This window comes from Pituophis catenifer, unplaced genomic scaffold, assembly GCF_029215685.1.
Source record: "Pituophis catenifer annectens isolate HBS135680 unplaced genomic scaffold, rPitCat1.0.hap2 SCAF_1, whole genome shotgun sequence".
Classification (NCBI taxonomy): Eukaryota; Metazoa; Chordata; class Lepidosauria; order Squamata; family Colubridae; genus Pituophis; species Pituophis catenifer.
In genome coordinates this window covers 215431379-215450267 of record NW_027256881.1, presented here as the reverse complement: position 1 = coordinate 215450267, position 18889 = coordinate 215431379, and the positions used below count along the sequence as shown (strand labels likewise).

At 37.6% G+C, this 18889-nt stretch overlaps 1 protein-coding gene across 1 annotated transcript in view; it reads right to left on the bottom strand.

Annotated features, from left to right (window-relative positions):
- The window catches only part of NXPH2 (neurexophilin 2), a 50400-nt gene extending 33173 nt beyond the window's left edge, over positions 1 to 17227 (bottom strand). The window contains exon 1 of the mRNA XM_070957017.1: positions 16791 to 17227. Coding sequence (XP_070813118.1) covers positions 16791 to 16856 — 66 coding nt within the window. The 5' untranslated portion in view covers positions 16857 to 17227. The remainder of the gene's footprint in view (positions 1 to 16790) is intronic.
- Between the last annotated feature and the right edge of the window lie 1662 nt (positions 17228 to 18889).

Here is an 18889-nt window from a genome sequence, read left to right as displayed (position 1 = left end):
TAATGTTCTATATACACACACACACTCTATATATTATATTATATATTTTATATGCAGTCCAAGATAATTCCTCTTCACTCAATGCAGCCCAGGCAAGCCAAAGAGTTGAATACCCATAATCTAGACTGTTACTGAAAATAGAAATTTCTAATTTACTGATAAATGGCAATGGGGCTAATTAATGAATTAAGTAGTTCTTCTGAAAAAAAAATGTCCAATGTTCTGAATAAAGAAAATCCATGGAAAAAAATTATTCTACCAAGTGACATGAATGGATGGGAGGAAATAAGATGAAGGAGTATAGAAAAGGTACTTGAAGGAATGAAGGAGAATACTGCTTATTTGGCAAGTATCTTCTTATAAAAAGATCTATTTCAAGTATGTAGTTTAAGAATAAATCTATCCATGAATGCACATAGTAAAAGATTGCAGATAAAAGCATGACTGAGTTTATTGCTTAAAATGAAAAATGGTGAACAATAAAGGGCAATGAAAGGTTCTGAATGTAGAATATACCATTATTTAATAAAAACTGAATTTTGGAAAAACAGATATAAAGTTGACAAGCAAAGATATATGTGAATAGATCTAAATATGGTGCCTGAAACCATGACTGGAATTAAGAAAAAAAGGGTTCAACAATTTGGGTTACAACTGAACTGAAGGGCTCTTTGAAGGGTATTTTGGAGTTTTGCAAGGAAATAGGAGTAGTATAGTTTTAAAAAATGGCTGCAGATGGAAGTGATATAACTGGAAAATCTTAAAAACATGGGTGCATGTTTTGCTTAATGTGTATGCAAAGAGTGCATCTGTCCATGGCAATTGGAAGAATACCATAATTATGTCCTTACAGAAAGTAAAAGAAAAAAAAAACCCCCACAGAAGTGAACAGAAAATCCACATGAAGGTTTGTTAAATGTGCCTGAGGAGTTTGAGAAATTGAAAGGGTGTAAAAAAAAAGACATTGCACAAAATTTGGTAAATCCAGCGGCACTGCCTTGAGCTGGAACACGTAGATGTATAATTTGCACTTCAGCATGCCACTGAAAAATGCATGAGAAAAAAAATAGTAGCGTATGTTAATTTAGAGAAAGTATATGATAACGTAAATAAACTTGAATTTTATGAAACTTTTTGTATTATGGAGTGCAAGGTTGGTTACTATTAATGAAAAACACCAGTAAGTAATAAACACAAAGAATCGATGGACTATATAGCAACTGTTTCCATAATGAACAAGGAATTTGATGTACTTTTATTTAATGTCTTTATGGGTAACCCTCCATACACATCACTAAAGGTAAAGGTAAAGGTTCCCCTTGCACGTATGTGCTAGTTCCTGACTCTAGGGGGCAGTGCTCATCTCCATTTCAAAGCCAAAGAGCCAGCACTGTCCAAACATGTCTCCGTGGTCATGTGGCCGGCATGACTAAATGCCAAAGGCGCACAGAACACTGTTATCTTCCCACCAAAGTCCCTATTTTTTCTACTTGCATCTTTTACGTGCTTTCAAAGTGCTAAATTGGCAGAAACTGGGACAAGTAACGGGAGCTCACCCCGTTACGCGTCACTAGAGATTCGAACCACTGAACTGTCGACCTTTCGATTGACAAGCTCAGCATCTTAGTCACTGAGCCACCCATCCCTCCCTACCAATCCTATAACATAATGCCCGCCATACAAGTGAACCACTTAAAGTGCCCTTATAATAAAATATGCATAACAAACTGAATTAACTCTGAATGGCAACGGGGCAAAACCAGACAGGAACCAATGGGGCAGCAAATCTCATGTTTTATATTTACTAAACATATCTCAAAGATAGCATAACTGCCATGTGGCGCTGATAGGAAAAAATAAATAAATAAATAAGTCAGCTAGATGGATTTATCAAAACATTGCAAGTTGATGTTGTAATTTACACTACGTTTGTCATTTTCTTTGTCTTGTTTTTGTAGCATAGTAGAACAAAAGTATATAATCTATTTAATATTTTGTATATTTATAATTTTAATTGTAAGCTACCTAGAGTTGCTTTTTGGAGTGAGATGGACACATATAAATTTAATAAACAAATAAAATAAACTGTAATTCTGCTTTTGTTCAGGGCTGCTCAGCAAGCTGCCAATATTTTTCTAGGGGCCCACAGAACATTGTAATGGTTTGAATGCTTAATAAATTTATGATATATCTTCAAAATCAGGGTGGATAAAAATCAATGATTTTTTTTTAAAAAAAATCAAAAAAATCAGATTTTTTTTATTTAAATCGGATTTTTTTTTATTTAAATCGGATTTTTTTGATTTTTATCGAATTTATTTTAATAAAAAACTTTTGGGGTAAAAATCTATCATAAGATAGTTTTCTATTTAAGATACATAAATAATTTAGTTTATTCAGCATGAAATGGAGCTTAGTTATGTAGCATGAGGCTGCATATTCTGCAACATTGGGACTATCGGTGAGTTAACAGTGGGTCAAAGGAGTAGCAGAGATGACAGTTGCTCTTTAAAAATTATGATTTAAATTGAGTTGATTTAAATCAAGCCTTTTTACTAGTGATTTAAATCATGATTTAAATTGTGATTTAAATCAACTCGATTTAAATCAAATCCACCCTGTTCAAAATAATTTGATTTATTTAAATGAGCTAACACGTAGATTTATACTGTTTCAGCCACAATAAAGTAAATGTACTAATTCTAAGATGGTGCTGAGTACCCAAATGATTTTAAGCAGCTAATATATTGCCAGATGCAACGGGAAATATGATTCAGAAAATTAATGCATCAAATGCCAAGGTTTCTGTGTCTGACAAGGTAAATGGAGTGATCAATTGAAATTTATATTTTATATAGCAAACATTCTAACAAATATATTTGTGAATTTTGGTGAAATGTTTACAAAAGATAGAAGGAAAAGGTTAAGATATGCACAGCTGAATATAATAATATACTTCTGCCCATTAAAGTGAGAGTTTGGTATGTCAGGAGAAACAGAAAAGTTGAATGCAGTTGTAATGTACTAAAATATGTCTGGTAAAATAAGAAAAAAGTCAGAATGAATGGGTGAGAAATGAATGTGGATTGAATACAAAGGTGTAAGGAAGTCATGGTTGGATGGAGTTGATGGGATCCTCCAAGAGTAATGTAAAAGAATGAAGTGGTAGAAGCAAGATGTATGGATATAATTTGTAAGGGTAGAGAATACTACAGTGAACATTTTTGACTTAAACTAGATTTATTTTTCTCTTCTCCCTAAATTACTTTAATTTCTGTTCTTTCCAAGCTACTTCTTACTTTTAGTGTACTTTCAGTTACTTAGGTTTTTTAGCATAGCTTCCTCAATGTACTTTTGGCTCAGAGTTAGTGGACCTATGTGAAGAATTGACTCTGTGCTGTTTTCTTACTAATACAGGGTATTGTGACTTCAGGGGGAGGTATGGTGGAGTAGACAACTGTGGCAAAGACCAAGGAACCTTTCCAGATAAGGAGAGGACAGGAGATCATCCACATATGTTGCAGACAGCAGCTCCTCAAAAAGAGACTGAAGCAGTGGTTTTCTGAAGTGTAATACCGGTAGTATGTGGGGATGATCTTGAGGGAGGAGAGGAAGAGATGCTGCCTAGGAAATAATCAGACAAGAAAGGAGGAGTTCCCAGTAGCTTAATGGTCAGAGGAATAAACTTTGGAGCAACTCGCTCTGATGGATCAAACAGTTAAAAGTGATGGTGGGAGAGTTGTACATTTAGATTTGCAAGATTGATGTCAGCACTCTCAGGTAAACCAGATAAGAAGCACATCCAGATGACTTAATTCTACTTTACTGTAAGATTACAGTAATAGTACCTTGCAAGTTTGAAGGCACAAACCTCCTGCCTGAGGGACTAAGTTTCTTCCTCTGACTGTTAAGCCACTGGAGTTCCACATCTCTTGTCTGAGCGTTTCCTAAGCAGCTCTAGCAACTCCGTAGGCTCTCTTCCTCTTATCACATACTATAGTCTTACATAACATTACAGTGGATTTTAGTGGTAGAAGGTGAGATCAGCTACCTTGCTTGCAACTGTGGGAGAGACTTTAAAATACACTACATTCACAAACCTTACCTTATAATCACATTTGGAAATTGCACATTAGCTATTCTAAAGCTATTAGAGAACTTTGGAATTAAAAGTTTGAGAAGTCTTTATTGAGTAAGTTTATCTTTAATCCTGAACAAAAGAAAAAGTAATTACAAGTTTATGAATTTAAAGAATAAACAGCAAAAAACTAAATAAGATTCTGTTCCATGAAAGTTATAAAAAGAATTAAGGGTCCAGATAAATTTCAAATATTGACTTTTACAATATGCTTTTGGAATCAACTATAAAAAAAAATAAAGTTTTTCATAGGAGATAAGACTTATTTTGGTTATCCTGATAATAGCAAGTCATAAGAAAAAAAAATGATTTTAGAAATTGGACTGTAGAGGGGAACAAAAAAAATTTAAGGAAAAAAGCATACAAAACCTGATGGGATTTATACTGGGATTTATATAATGATACAAATGTTGTAACATGAGAAATATTACACAAAATCTTTGAAGAATGGAGCCAGAAGTTAGTTATTTACACTGCCAGCATCGATGTTTGTTTCTAGGGGTAGATTATTTCTAAAATATGTTAATGAAGGAATGACAAACAAAATTTATCTGATAAAATAGAGAAAATATAGAATGTGAAAAAACAAATGATAGACCAAGGGACTGATTTGGAAAATGATGCTTTGCTGTATTTGTAGTAGAAACTTGCTTATTATAAAAATTATAATAAGATGGTCTATTATATTATATATTATACACAGGGAAACAACTGTACTCAATAGTTCTGTGGGACAATTAAATCGTAACAGATTTCCAAAGGCCACCAGAACATTTATAAAAGAATTTGACTACAACATTTTACTGATAGCTGCCATGATTTTGAATTTGCCTTAGCCTAAGGAATCTTTGATTCTGGATTGACAATCTAGTGTAATGTTAAAATTCTTTTTCAAATCTTCATATACTCAGTTTGTGCTATTTGGTTATCACATTTAGTTAAAAATGGAGGATATCCAGGTAGATTAAACAGTATATAAATTTAGTATTTTGTAGATTGAAAGTATCCACTTAGATAAATTCTCTTCTTTATACTGTACTATTAGAATATATGGGAGACATCAGCAGATACTGTAAAATACCAGTTATGCAATTGACAAAATGAGTTCTGTATAATTTGCAACATCTTTGCTCTTTGGGCTAATAATATTTGCAGATGTGTCTGATGACTCTACCTCAATATTAAAAGTCCCCTTCTTTTCTCAATTCACATATTAATGGATTGTTTCTACAAAAAGACATGAAGTAATTAACTACACCAGCTCCTTTCCTCCTTTCCCATTCTCTCTAGGCCTTCTTACATTTATCAATTTTCTACTGATGATTTTATAAACCAAACCTCTGGAGAACCAAACTGATTAGTCAATCAGTAGTACAACACTCTGCAGAATTTGAGCTAGCCATTAATGAAACTAGGAACGGATGATTATCATTTCTTTTACAAATCATTTTTCCCTAAGGAAATAAATATTTTTTTTATTCCTTATCCACTAATCTGCACACTTTTGGGCCTATTTTTAGTATTTTTTTTAATTTCTAGCCCTATATTTCGATTTCACTTACTGCAAACTAGTAGTTCCCAAATACATTGTTTTAGTATGACTAGAATTCTGAGGCAGAATTCACAACTGTTTAGGGATATGCAATATAACATATATTGTGGGTTATAATACTCAATCTCACTGTTGCCATATTATCATTATTCTTGTAATTGTTGTTATTAAGTCTTGTTCTGGACTTCTATATAGTCCCATGATGGCGAACCTATGGCACGTGTGCCACAGGTGGCACATAGAGCCATGTCGCCTGGCACGCCAGCTCAGCTCCTTTTTGAGACTTCTGGGTCCACCAGAAGTAGGGAAACAGGCTGTTTCCTGCCTCCGGAGGGCCTGGGGTGGTGGTGGAGAAGAGTTAGTGTCTCTAGGAGTCTCTGGAGGCTGGGGACAGCAAAAAAAGCCACTTCCTGTCCAACTGAGAGTTGGAAAATGGGCCATTTTGGGCCTCTGGAGAACCTCCGAGGGGGTGGGGAAGGCTGTTTTTGCCCTCCCCAGATGCATAGAGAGGATCTGGAGCCAGGTGAGAAAGAAAAATGGGCCTACCGGGCCATCACATGCCAGGAGTGGGGGGGGGGAGGGGGGGTTTGCACATGCATGTGCAGGGCGCATAGAATTATGGGTGTGGGCACACGCACAAACTTCCCCCGCCCCCCCCTTCCTGGCACATGATGGCAAAAAGGTTAGCCATCAATGATATAGTGCAATTAAGCTTCTAATTGGAATAAAGAAACCACACAAGTACACAATAGCTTTCTCATAAAGAGTAGCAATTACATGTACTAGCTCTAAGACTGCTTTTATATAGTGTGTGTGTATGCCTTCAAGAGTGTTGACTCCAGGTGGCTGTCTGGGCATATCCCTTCAGGTTTTCTTTTTTGACAAGAGTTTTGGAAGTGGTTGCCATTGCCTTATTTTTTAAGTCTGAGAGAGGGTGACTGGCACAAGGTCATCCAGCTAAGCCTCCCAGGTTCTAGCATAGTGCCTTAACCACTATACCAAACATTTAGTATTTAAATAACTGTCCATTCATGGGTCACCGAATAAGTATTTTCTAATTGCAGTATAGAGTATTTCAGAAATTTTAAATTTAAAAATAGAAAAAAAGTAGCTAAATTTCATTCTCATTTTGATCCCTACTTCTTTATTATACAATACACAAACTTATACAATACACAAATTTAAAAAAATAATTAAAAAAAAACTTTATACTGTTCAATATTAAAAGAAAAAGGTCTGGGGCAGAAATTGCCAAATTCTATATCAAATATTTTGAGTAAGTTGGTTTATGGTTGCAGAACAGGACTCTTTTTGAAGTTTACAGCTGGCAACTTTGGAATGTTAAAATACTTAAAAGTAATTGCATTCTGTTTTATAGGGAGGCAACATTCCCTCAAGTGTGACTCCTCTGCTTGAATAGGCACAAGGTTGTCAAAACTGGAAAAAGTACTTCCATCTGCTGCATTAAAGGTTGTCCTAAATAACAAAAACTTAGAGGGAACGGCTAAGAGAAAAGTACAATATACAATACCCATTATTTATGAGTAGAGTTAATGCAATTCCCATTTATTGTTGCATGGATAACAATATCTATGATACACCATTGTGTCATTGTATCACCATCATTCACTTGTTCATTCATTTCTACAACTTTTTTATCCCAAATGTATGACTCTGGGTGGCTAATATTGTGTTTTCCCGAAAATAAGACCCTGTCTTATATTTTTTTGAACCCTGAAATAAGCGCTTGGCCTTATTTTCGGGGAGGTCTTATTATTTTGGGGCACGTGGAGCAAGATGGGGCTTCTTGTGCCGTCTTACCTGATTTCCAGCTCTGCGTTTAAATATTTTCGAGGAGGGCTTATTTTCAGGGGGAGGCTTATTTTAGTGCATGCGCTCAAAAGCCCAATTGGGCTTATTATCAGGGGATGTCTTATTTTCGGGGAAACAGGGTAATAAATAAAATCAAGATAAAATCTTTACAACAAAATAACAACATATATAGCAGCCAAGATAAAAAAAAACCCTATCAGCAGTTAATATTATCAGGTTATGAGCTCAATTACACATTCTGGGCTCATGTGCAGTAACACAACCAGGTTTTAAGACTTTATGGAAAAGTTGGGGTAAGTTTGATTTCTGTAGGAATGAAGCTTTCCAGAGGGCTAGTGTCATGACAGAAAATACGCTCTTCCTGGGTCCTGCCAAATGGGAATCCTTAATAGATGGGACCCAGAAGATACCTCTCCTCTGAAAATAGGATGAGTAGATATAGGTGGAAAGGGATGATCCCACAAGTAACCTGGCCCCATATGAAGTTTTGCAAGAGAAATATTTTGCAGTTTCAGTGTTTAACTCCTACGCACAGTGGAATAATTTGTTTTTTTTTTAAGTAATTTTTTTAAAAGAAAGACTGTAGGAGAATTCTCTCAGTAGTAACTTTTTGTGGAAGATGGAAAAGGACAGATGCACTGATGGAATACCGTGATGGAATGTGCAGCTGAAAGAGGAATTAAGGAGAAACATCCTAACAGTGAAGGCAATTACCCAGTGGAACAGCTTGCCTTCAGAAGTTGTGGGTGCTTCATCACTGGAGGTTTTTAAGAAGATACTGGACAGTCACTTGTCTGAAATGGTATAGGACCATGATGGCGAATCTATGGCACACATGCCTGAAGTGGTACACGAAGCCGTGTCGCCTGGCACGCACAGCTTTGCCAGTTCCTTTTCTGGGTTTCTGGTGCGCATGTGCATGTGATGATCAGCTGACCTTTGTGCGTGCAGAAGTGCCGGAAACTGGAAGAGCTGGTCTGTGAGCCGGGAATGGGGCTTCTTTGAACTTCGAGTGTCCAGAAAGAAGGAGGAACAATGGGAATTGTCCCTTCTGCAGCATCATCGGTCTCCGGGCAGAGTCTCCCTTGACTTCACCCACTGGAGGAGAGAGTTTCGCACAGAGAAGAAGCCTAAGTTGGTTATTTAGGCCAAAATCCCCCCTCCCACTTTCTCTGCTTCTCTTTCTCCACAGAAATATCTCTCCTCCTTCAGGTGAAGTCCCAAAGTACTCTGCCCGGAGACCAATGATGCTCAAGCAGGGAGAATTCTCATTGGTGCTACCCCTCGTTCTGGCCTCTCCTAGCTGATCGGCAGGGGGTCGGACTAGAAGACCTTCAAGGTCCCTTCCAGCTCTATTCTGATTCTGATTTTGAGGAGGGGGGAGGATGTTGGCAGTAGCACTGTAGTTTCTCAGAGAGGAGACAGCACATTCTGAACACAACAAGAGAATGCCCAGTCCTGAACTGGATGGAAGAGGGAGGAAAAGATTCATGATAGCCACACATTAAGTTTAAAAGTTATAGCTTTAGTCTGGCAAGATTCTATCAGGTGTAAGCAAATAAAAGAATTAGACTCAATTGGATCTTACTATGTCGTCTTTGGGCTAAGGCCTCACTGTGGAGCCCACACAGGCTGTAGAGCCTGTTAATTAACAAAAAAGAAGTCCTGGAACCCCTAAATCCCTGATCAATAGGCAACATTCTAGCAATAGAAAATTGGCTTCATTCAAGTGATTTCAAGAGGGGGATTTGTAGCACCTCTGTGGTTGCAATTGTAAAAGGGCTGCCAAGCACCTCAATTTTGATCACATGACCATATGAGGACACTGCAATGTAAATAACTTTGAGCACAGTTGGAAAGTCCATTTTTACAGCGTCATTGTAACTTCTAATGGTTGCTCATAAGTCGAGGAGTACCATAAGTCAAGGAATAAACAATGATACCACATATTTTACTGCAGAGTGCTGAACTTTTTGCTAAGCATTCCATTTTTATGCATTCCCAATTTCCATCATAGCTGCTTATCATATTCAGCAACTAACTTTCAACTATATGAAAAATATTACATACTCCAAGCTTATTTATTTTATCGCATGTTTTATCATGAACTTCTCTAAACGAACAAACATACAGAAAACAGTTTTCCACTTATTCATTCAATGATCTGCTGACCAGCAAAAACTCAGCTCAACATATCTCCTACTTGACATAAAGTCACACTACATTTAGCAAATATTGTTCACTATAATTTCTTGTACAATTTCAGTCAGCATTATGTCAAACACCTCTCAAGCACATTTAACAAACTAATCCCCATACACATTTTGCATTTTTATTACTTTTTATCTTATATAAGAGGTCAATATGGCATTTTTCTAATTGTCATGAAGAAATGTACTCTATATAGATTTATTTATTTACTGACGTAATTCATATGACTGCCTATCTCACAATAGTGAGTCTGAGTGGGTACAACAAACCCCAAAAGTTATAAACAAACATGTGACATTATTTTCCATAAATTTACATCTATTTTAAAACATTTCTCTAGTTACAGTGTCTCCATCCACACCATTACCATTTTTAAGTATTCCCTAGCATTACTTTATTTTTTATTAATTTTAGCACTAACCTTTGTAGCATTTGTTTCAGTTCCACTTTTGACACATTGTTAAAATTCCCATACAAATCTCTAAAACTGTCCTTTCATTACTTCCTCACTTCAGTTTCATCCCAGATCTTTTCATCTTTCTTATTTTTAATTCCATTCAATCTTCTGGAGTCTCTTTAGTATTTGTTTTTCTTTCCTCCCTCTCTTAACTTGATTAAATTATTTATGGTGAAAAACGGAGTTACAGTATTTAGATTCGGTTTAAATACTGTAACTTGGTTTTTCACCATAAATAACTTAATTATGCTTTTACATCCATTTATTTAATATTTGTATTAAAGAAAGATTTGAACCTTTTTCCTAAAATAATCACCAACCATCATTTTCTTTCATTCTTGGGTCATCAAATAATTCAATGATTTTTTCTGTATTCTCTGAATTCATCCCTACCCATCCATTCTTGTTATTTAATAAAGTTTTCCCCCTAGGCTGCACTCATGCAAAATCATGCAATATCCCTATCTCCTAAAAAAAAACCACCATCATTTGTCCCTAATTCTTTATCATCACTCACTGGAGCTCAACATGCAATTATCACCACAGTACAAATTTCTAGTTTCACACAGTACTGCACAAGTCAGACATGCATTTTAGGCTTCTACTCATAATCAAATTTACAGTTCCCTACGTACAATATATAGGTAGTCCTCATTCACTTAGTGACCCTTCAAATTTACGCCACTGAAAAAAGTGATTTATGACCATTTTTCACACTTATGACTGCTGCCGCATCCCCATGGTCATGTGATTTGCATTTGGATGCTTGACAACTGACTCATATTTATGCACGGTGGCAGTGTCCTAGGGTCATGTGATCCCCCTTTCACAACCTTCTGACAAGCAAAGTCAATGGGAAATCAGATTCACTTAAGAACTGTGTTACTAATTTAACAATTGCAGCGATTCACTTAACAAACGTGGCAAGAAAAGTCTTAAAATGGGGCACTGAACAAATTTCTCATTTAGCAACATAAATTTTGGGCTCAATTGCAGTTGTAAGTTGAGGACTACTTGTATTCATCAATTGCAATGAAGACAAGGCTACCTCATATAGCTCTGTTAGATCCTTCTCTTTTTTCTTAGTTTGACCAAAAACAAACAAAAAAACTCACAAGTCTGATTTTCTTTCTTTCATTTCTTTTCCATATAATCTTCCTGTCTTTCAAGTTGAAATCATTGATGTGCCATAGGGAGGCAATATCGGTGGTGGTTAAGGAGTTGGGACTAAGATTTACATTCTATGAATAATTAGTGTTTAGCTTATTTTATGTGGTTTTATACTTTCTCGCATATAGGACTTCCACATCTTTAACCACTTTGCAGTTTTTCACTTTTTCAGAAGAAAGACTGTCTAAAGCAGTTTACATGAGGATGCCAGTTATGTTGCAGGAAAAGTGTGTTTTTCTTCCAATTTCCTCGATCCCAATTTCCCATATAATTCTGGAGTATTTTTGTTTTTTTAAAAAAAGCATTGTAGGCTGTCTGACATCTCCAGACATGACTTGTTGCTCCCAGTCATGACAAGAAGAAAAAGGGCTTCAAGTCCTAACTAACCCGTAATTTACAGATTTTACTATGTGTAGCTTCCAGCTATAGATCAGTAGTTGCTGCTGATGCTGGCAAATATCAGTTTGATAATTTCTCTTCTGAAAGACTTGATTTGGTGGGTAAAGGGAAGATTCATCAGAGTCTTCTTCTACCCTAGAGAATTCCTCCAGATAGCTAATGACACTGTATATCATATTTTCATGCAACTTCTGACTTTATTCTAGTTTGTAGGGAGTTCTTCTACCATCATCTCTGTCAAGGATTCTCTGTATGGTACTATTTTTTCCCCCTTTTAGTAGTCAGGTTTTCTTTTTAATACTGTCAAGTGTAATAAAAATTACACTTTCCATCTCTCTTTTTTAGAGTGTTGACTTTTTTTATTGTAAATAATATATGGTTAACAAACATCTACATATTTGTCTTACTGGCATTAAACCACTAAGGAGGAGAATTTAGGCCTACAAATGAAGATGTTAGCAGTGTTCACTTAGCATTGGCACAATGAGATTTGACTAAACCTGGGACCAAAAGAATGGGTGGTAGAGCTTCTATGATTTCTAAGGGAAAATGTTAGAAATCATCTTTTTTTGGTAACCTGTTTGTCATGGTTGAAATATTTTAGCTCTTTCATATAAGACAAATATCAGATTCCATTAGCACTGTGGAAACATTAATAGTGCCATTCCTATCTGGTGATAACTGGGGAGGATAATTGCAGATTATTACAGCATAGAAGAACTGTGTGTAGTCAAGGAACAAGAAGAGATGGCAACGGACTAAGAGAAATGACTAGGAACAGAAAACTGCGTTTTGGATTGTCATATATGCTAATTGTCAATTTCTATTTTAAATACACTTCCTTCTAATTCTTCACAATATCTTCAGAATATTAACACCTCAGAAGTGCTTAATAACACAATTAAATATTTTGTCCATATTTAGGTAACACATTCTTCATATTCTATTTTAAAATGTTCTTGGTTAATACTGGGCTAATCTTTTGTACGTGAGACATCTAATTTTCCTTTTATAAAATGGTGTTTCTTGCATGAATGTATGCATATATTTGGATAAGAAATATCTGAATAATAAAGCACCCTAAACTACATTTACAACAAGAAAAGCAATATTTTTTTTAAAATCAATCTTGGGCATCACATTTCTTTCTCCTTTTAAATCAAAACTGAAACACAAATAGTTTTTAATTACAAAATATCAAATAAAATATAAATGAGAGAAGTAAGTAGCATATTTACTATATTAATGTTTACAAAGCCTCCCTTTCTTCCCATTATAGAAAAGACTCAAAACAAAGAAAAGTAATACTTATTTCCAAATTATGTTTATATCTTATAGAGATATCAGCAGTTCCATTCCATGAACTGAATATTTAAGAACATATAAGTTTCTTTTTCACAGCTTTATTATATACAAGATTTTAAAATGTTAGTGGACTTTACAGTATAATGAACTGCATTCATTGTAACCGTGTTGATATTCATTTTTATAACAAAATATACTTTGAACAGAAAAATCAAGAAGTAGCATATAATGTTGTTCTTGCCATTTTTTTAAAACAGAAACCTTTATTTAAAGTTCATTTTGTAATATTAATTTTCCAGAGATATGCACTTGTATATTTTTTTATTTGTAAATACAATAAGTAGGAAAATGAGATACTAAGAAAATAATGTGTTTTTTAAGAAAATTATAAACATGCTTGATTCAATTTCAACAGAACTGCAGAATGGGTCATAAAAATCTCCTTTATAAGATATTTTCCTGTAGATAGTGACTTCAATTGTCTTGCTCCTGTGTTCTAGTTATTAACATGGCACTGAATATTTTGTTACAAAAGGAAATGTAATGACTATTAATATTAGATTTAAAAAATAGCAGTCACTGACATTAATTCTGGACAAATCTCTTTCTGTCACTATTTAGGTGATAGCTAGGTGTATATTGACCACCATGTTAGCAAATGGCGATTTATATGAAAAATTATCTTTTGGTGGCTATTCACAGCATAGAGGAAAAATGCAAGATGTACAATTTTATTTTTCCATGCAATTTGTAGCACACGTTTTACTATTTACTTTAAATACAGCCTCTGTGTTTTAGACACATCAATAACATAATATGATATAAATTTCTTTAAAAGTTTCTTCTGTTTCCCTCAGAATTAATTACTAACAGGGTTAATGTTCAGTAAGGGATAAGACTGCCACTTAATTGTGGTAAAAAAAATCAGGGTATGTTAAATCAGCAATCAGGATTGCAAACTTAAATAGAATGCACAAAATGAAATGGGATTGTGATTTGTTCTACTGACTATAAAATACTACATTTAACCATTCTATTTTTAATTCTGCACTTGATGAAGATTACTGATAGAAGTCTTAATCATATTTATAAAGTAAATTTCAGTTTACTATTTAAATAGCATTTATTTCATTAGGGTAATGCTGGTTAGCATGTGCAGGCTATTTTCTATGTTTATATTTGCCAGTTTTCACAATATGTTTGAATACTGACAATATTTGGAAGACATTTAATCATTGAAAAATCTGGGGGGGGGAACCTAGTGCATTTTTTTAATAGAGTTGCCAAAATCTATGCAAAGCTATTTATCTGACAATACAATATTTTCACTATATTCAAAGATATCTAATATATTTACTACAGCTAACTCATGGTAGAGTTGGACAGAGCAACATAATCCTACATTCATTTACTTGGGACTAGATGTAGAGTTTATTAGAACTTAATTCCTAATGCACATATGGGATTGAATGACAACTGATTAAAGTAAAATGCATAAGAAAAGGATGCTCCTCAGTGAGATTCAAATTACCTAAACATAAAAATGAACTAGTTCTAATAAATAGCTTATACATAGTACCATCTGAAGACAATTTTCTCTATTTTAAATGTCTTGATTCTTCAATGTACCACTCATATACAAGGGAAAGGATGTAAAGCAGTAAAATATTACTGCTTCAATCATATGTGAAATAAAACCAATGCCCGCTGGAAATTTTAATCAGTCCCTAATGTATCCACTGGATTTTTTTGCAGGGAAATTTCATTTTCCTGCTTCATTCACTATTTCCCATTCATATCCTTAACCACTATGTGATGTTTAGCTGGTAACTATTCTAAGCATTTACCCAGGTTTTATTGGGTATTTTTTTTTAAAGGAAACCACTGTGAAAGAAAATATGTGCCTTATCACAAGGCTGCAGCTTTGCATTTCATTGCTCTGATAAAACACCAAAGCGAAAGAAAGAAAAAAACCCACAATCTTACAAGACCAGCACAGTCTTAGAAAGGGATTAGAATTTGAAATAAGCTTTTTCAAAAACTAATCAATCAACTCCTACTGTAATATTAGAATCAGCTCTTAAGAAGGCTATTTAATCCCTTCAAGGTTTATTACATATTCCATTATTGACTACAGTAACACAAACTCCCATACACATACCATTTCAGGTTGCATACAGCTGGGATGAAAATAAAACTTTGCATCCTGCTGCGTGCAAGCAGTTAACATTTTCCTGAAAAGGGACATTGACTTTTTTTAAAGCAAAAGTTTTAATTGCAATACAACTTTTTAATGCTTTTCTTTAGGAAAAAGGGGATATTTCAGTGCTATTTTCTTCTTTTGACTCTATGCCATATATTTAACATCCGAAGTTTTTTTTTATTTGTTCTCTAAAATACAATGCTACAACCACCTTCAAGACTCTCTATACCTTAGTTATAAAGTTTTTTTCTCTTTATTTTAGACTACAATCTGGTTTACTTGTCCCTTTAGCCTGACTGGGCTGTATAAAAATGATTTACTTCCACCCAAAGCTGCTTCCTAAAAGCACTGAAGCCAATTAAACTCAGTCACATCATTATAAATGCACATTGCACCCATTTGCATGAATAACAATTACAGAAGGATGTTTTAATATCCAAACAATTAACTAAAATCGAACTAGTTCAAGTTTACAGTAAGTCTTATATCAAAGGAAACAATACAGTATCTATATTAGTCATTTTCTAGGCTGAACTTTAAAAAATCCAGTTGTCTTTAGCTCTTAAGATTCTTCAATAAGAAAGTGCTTGTATATATGAACACTTTTCAAAATCCTCCTTCATAATCACCAAATGCCTAGATTTGCCTATCACTCCAGAGCCCTCCTGTGCAGAAAAGAGATTTTGTCACTACAGATCATTCACTCAAGAAGTAAACTAACTCTTATCAATCTAAGCATTGGCCAAAGAAAATCGCACGTTCCTGCCCGGGAAACCATTACTTATCGAGGTAATTGAAAAATAAAAAGTTCCTATCCAAGTTTCTAAATCCTGCCGCCACAGTGACAGTAATTCCGTCGTGAATGCGCCTCCATTCTAAACCGTTAGACCCCAAACTCCGACTATATTCAGAGGTCAGACAACACAGGTGCTCCTCCGGGGTTCCCAGTGAAAAACGCGGAAGGGACCCCCGTTTTGCCTCCTTCAAAAGCCCAGCGCTTCCCTCGGAGGAAAAGCAGCCAGGGCTGCCCCCTATTTCCCCTCAACACACAGCCTCAGGAAGCGCACCGCCCGGTTCCCGAACCGAAAAGGCCCGCGGTATTCAGAGAACGCCCCCCCCCCCCAAGTCCGGCTCAGGAACGAGCGGCTCTCCCGTGGCCGTCGAAGAAAGTTTTCAGCCCCGGATTCCCGCCACCCCGCCGAACCTCCCCCCCATTGGGCGATCCCGGCTCCCTCGCGGCGAGAGGAAAGGGCCGGGGAACAGCCGCGAGACCCGTTCTCAAGGCAAAGCCGTCGCGTTAATATTCAACCAGACCGGGTAGCAAAACTTAACGCGGAACGCCTATAAACTCGCATCAAACGGCAAGGTAAAAGAGGCGACCGCAAAATCCGGACCTCTCCCCACCCCACCCGCAAAATCCGGACGCCACAGCGCTTCGCAGCCTCTGCAGATGGTGCCGAAACGAGGAGGGGAAAGGGGAGGAAGAAGAACAGGGAGTCGCCTCCGGGCAAAGTGGACTTACGAGCGGGAGGAAGAAACTCTGCGCCACCACAACCAGAGGGAAAGGCTGCGGCAGGTGCACCATCATCCTGGCTCCGGAGTCTTTTAAGAGAGGCGTCCTTTGCCTTGGCTGTGGCTCATCTCCACTTCGGAAGGCAGGGCGGAGAGCGCAGGGACATTCCACGACGCCGCAGCAGCCGCCTCTCTCTCTCTCTCTTTTTTTTTTTCCTTTTTTTTTTTTTTTTTGCGCCCGCTTCGGGAACCTGCCCCGCACGCGCGCACGCCCGCCCGCAAAGCGAGGGAAAGACTATAGGGGAGCAGCGGACGGACGAGCGAACGAGCAAGAAGCTGGCCGGCCCGGCCAGAAAAGAACACCGCACCCCCAAGCGACCGTCTGTAGAGCTGACTCCTCCACCGCAGTCAGGCGGCGCTGGGGTGCGACTTTCTTTCGCGCTGGCGTCCCCTGGAGAGGAGGGGTGGGTGGTGAGCTGGCTGCCTGGCTGTCTGGGGAATGGGAGGGAGGCAGAGTTAGGAAAGACGCGGCGTGCAGGTTGTCTGGATTATAAAGGCGAAAGCTTGGGAAGATTCCCCGTGGGGAGGCGGGAGAGGGCGGGAGGGGAAGGGGAGTCGCGCGCAATGCCGCGGTGAGTGCTGGACGTCTCTCTCTCTCTCTCTCTCTCTCTCTCGGAGAGGGAAGGAGGAGGTAGGTGCTGAGAGGCTCGTTCGCCCTTGGCGGGAAAATGCGGCGAGGAACCGGAGCTAGGTCTGACTGGTCCACCTTCGGCGCATGCTTTAGAAGCGGAGCTTGGACGTGAGGAAGCTTTGCTCCCTGACTGTGGACTGTGCTCCGCAGCCTTTTTCTGGGATGGGCTGGAATCGAGACTTGAGAAAAGGTGGCTCTGGGCACCTTGGAAATATAATTGAATTCCCTAGCTCAGTTTAAAGCAGAATTGCCTATCCTCAGGCGCTTCCTTTTTTCTTCTTCTAGTAGACTGTTAAGATGTACACGTTCAAAGGACAGAAATGTGCAGCGAGAGTTTTAAGCCTGGACGTTTGAGCCTGGAAGCTGAATTTGGCCCACAAGATTTGCTTTTGGTAATTCCACATTTTCTTCATTTCAGCATTATTGCTGAGAGCAAGGATTGCTCCTAGAGGGAAACAATTAGGAGTCATGTTGATCCAGGGGCCAACCAACATCTTGTTTTCCCAATGGAGCCCCAAGATTGGATGCAGGAAGCAACTACTGCCATTGTTGATCAGTAGTCAACAATGCATAGCCAGTCATTGTGGGTTTTGCAAAATTAAGCATTTAGGTCCTGTTGGTCCTTTTCAATAAAGCATGACTGCCTCCTTGAACAAAGACATACTGGCCACGCATAATTTTTTCTCTTTTAGAATGCAGTACACAACCCATGACCCATGTTTGTTTTGGAGATATTTCTTTACTAAACAGGGAAACAGAATGACCATGAATCTTCCTGTTGGCTTCCCTACTGTGGGAAGCTGGCAGTGAACATCAGAAATTTTCCTCCCTCCCTCCCTGTAACTTCCTTTTTTCCTCCCTCCCTCCCATCCTCCCCTCTCTTCTTTCCTCTTCCTCCCCTCCCCTTCACTTCCCAGTATGCAGGTAAGTGGCTGCTGGAGTGAGAGAAGTATCAAGTAGGCTATGGGAACTGAGTGCGGATGGACTAGAACCAGGGGTCTGCAACCTTAAACACTCAAAGAGTGTTTGGACCTGTTTCCCACAGAAAACAAAACACCGGGAACCACAAAACCTGGGTGGGCATGGCCAACTCAACATCACTCACTCCCACCCAGTCACATGATGTCCCCAGCCATACCTACCCAGGTTTTGTGGCTCCCCATGTTTTCTTTTCTATGGGAAACAGGTATCTCTGTCTTTCTCTGTTTCTCTCTCTTTGTCTCTCTTTCTCCCTATCCCTCTCATATCTTTCTCTTACCTCTTTCTCTATCTCCCTCTCGTCTCTCCCATCTCTTCCTCTTTATCTCTCTCTTTTCTTTCTTTCTTTCTCTTCCTCTCTCTTCCTCCCTCCCTCTCCCCCATCCCCCACCCCCACTTTCCAACCCACACACCCAGGGAATAACTGTAAGGAAATTCGG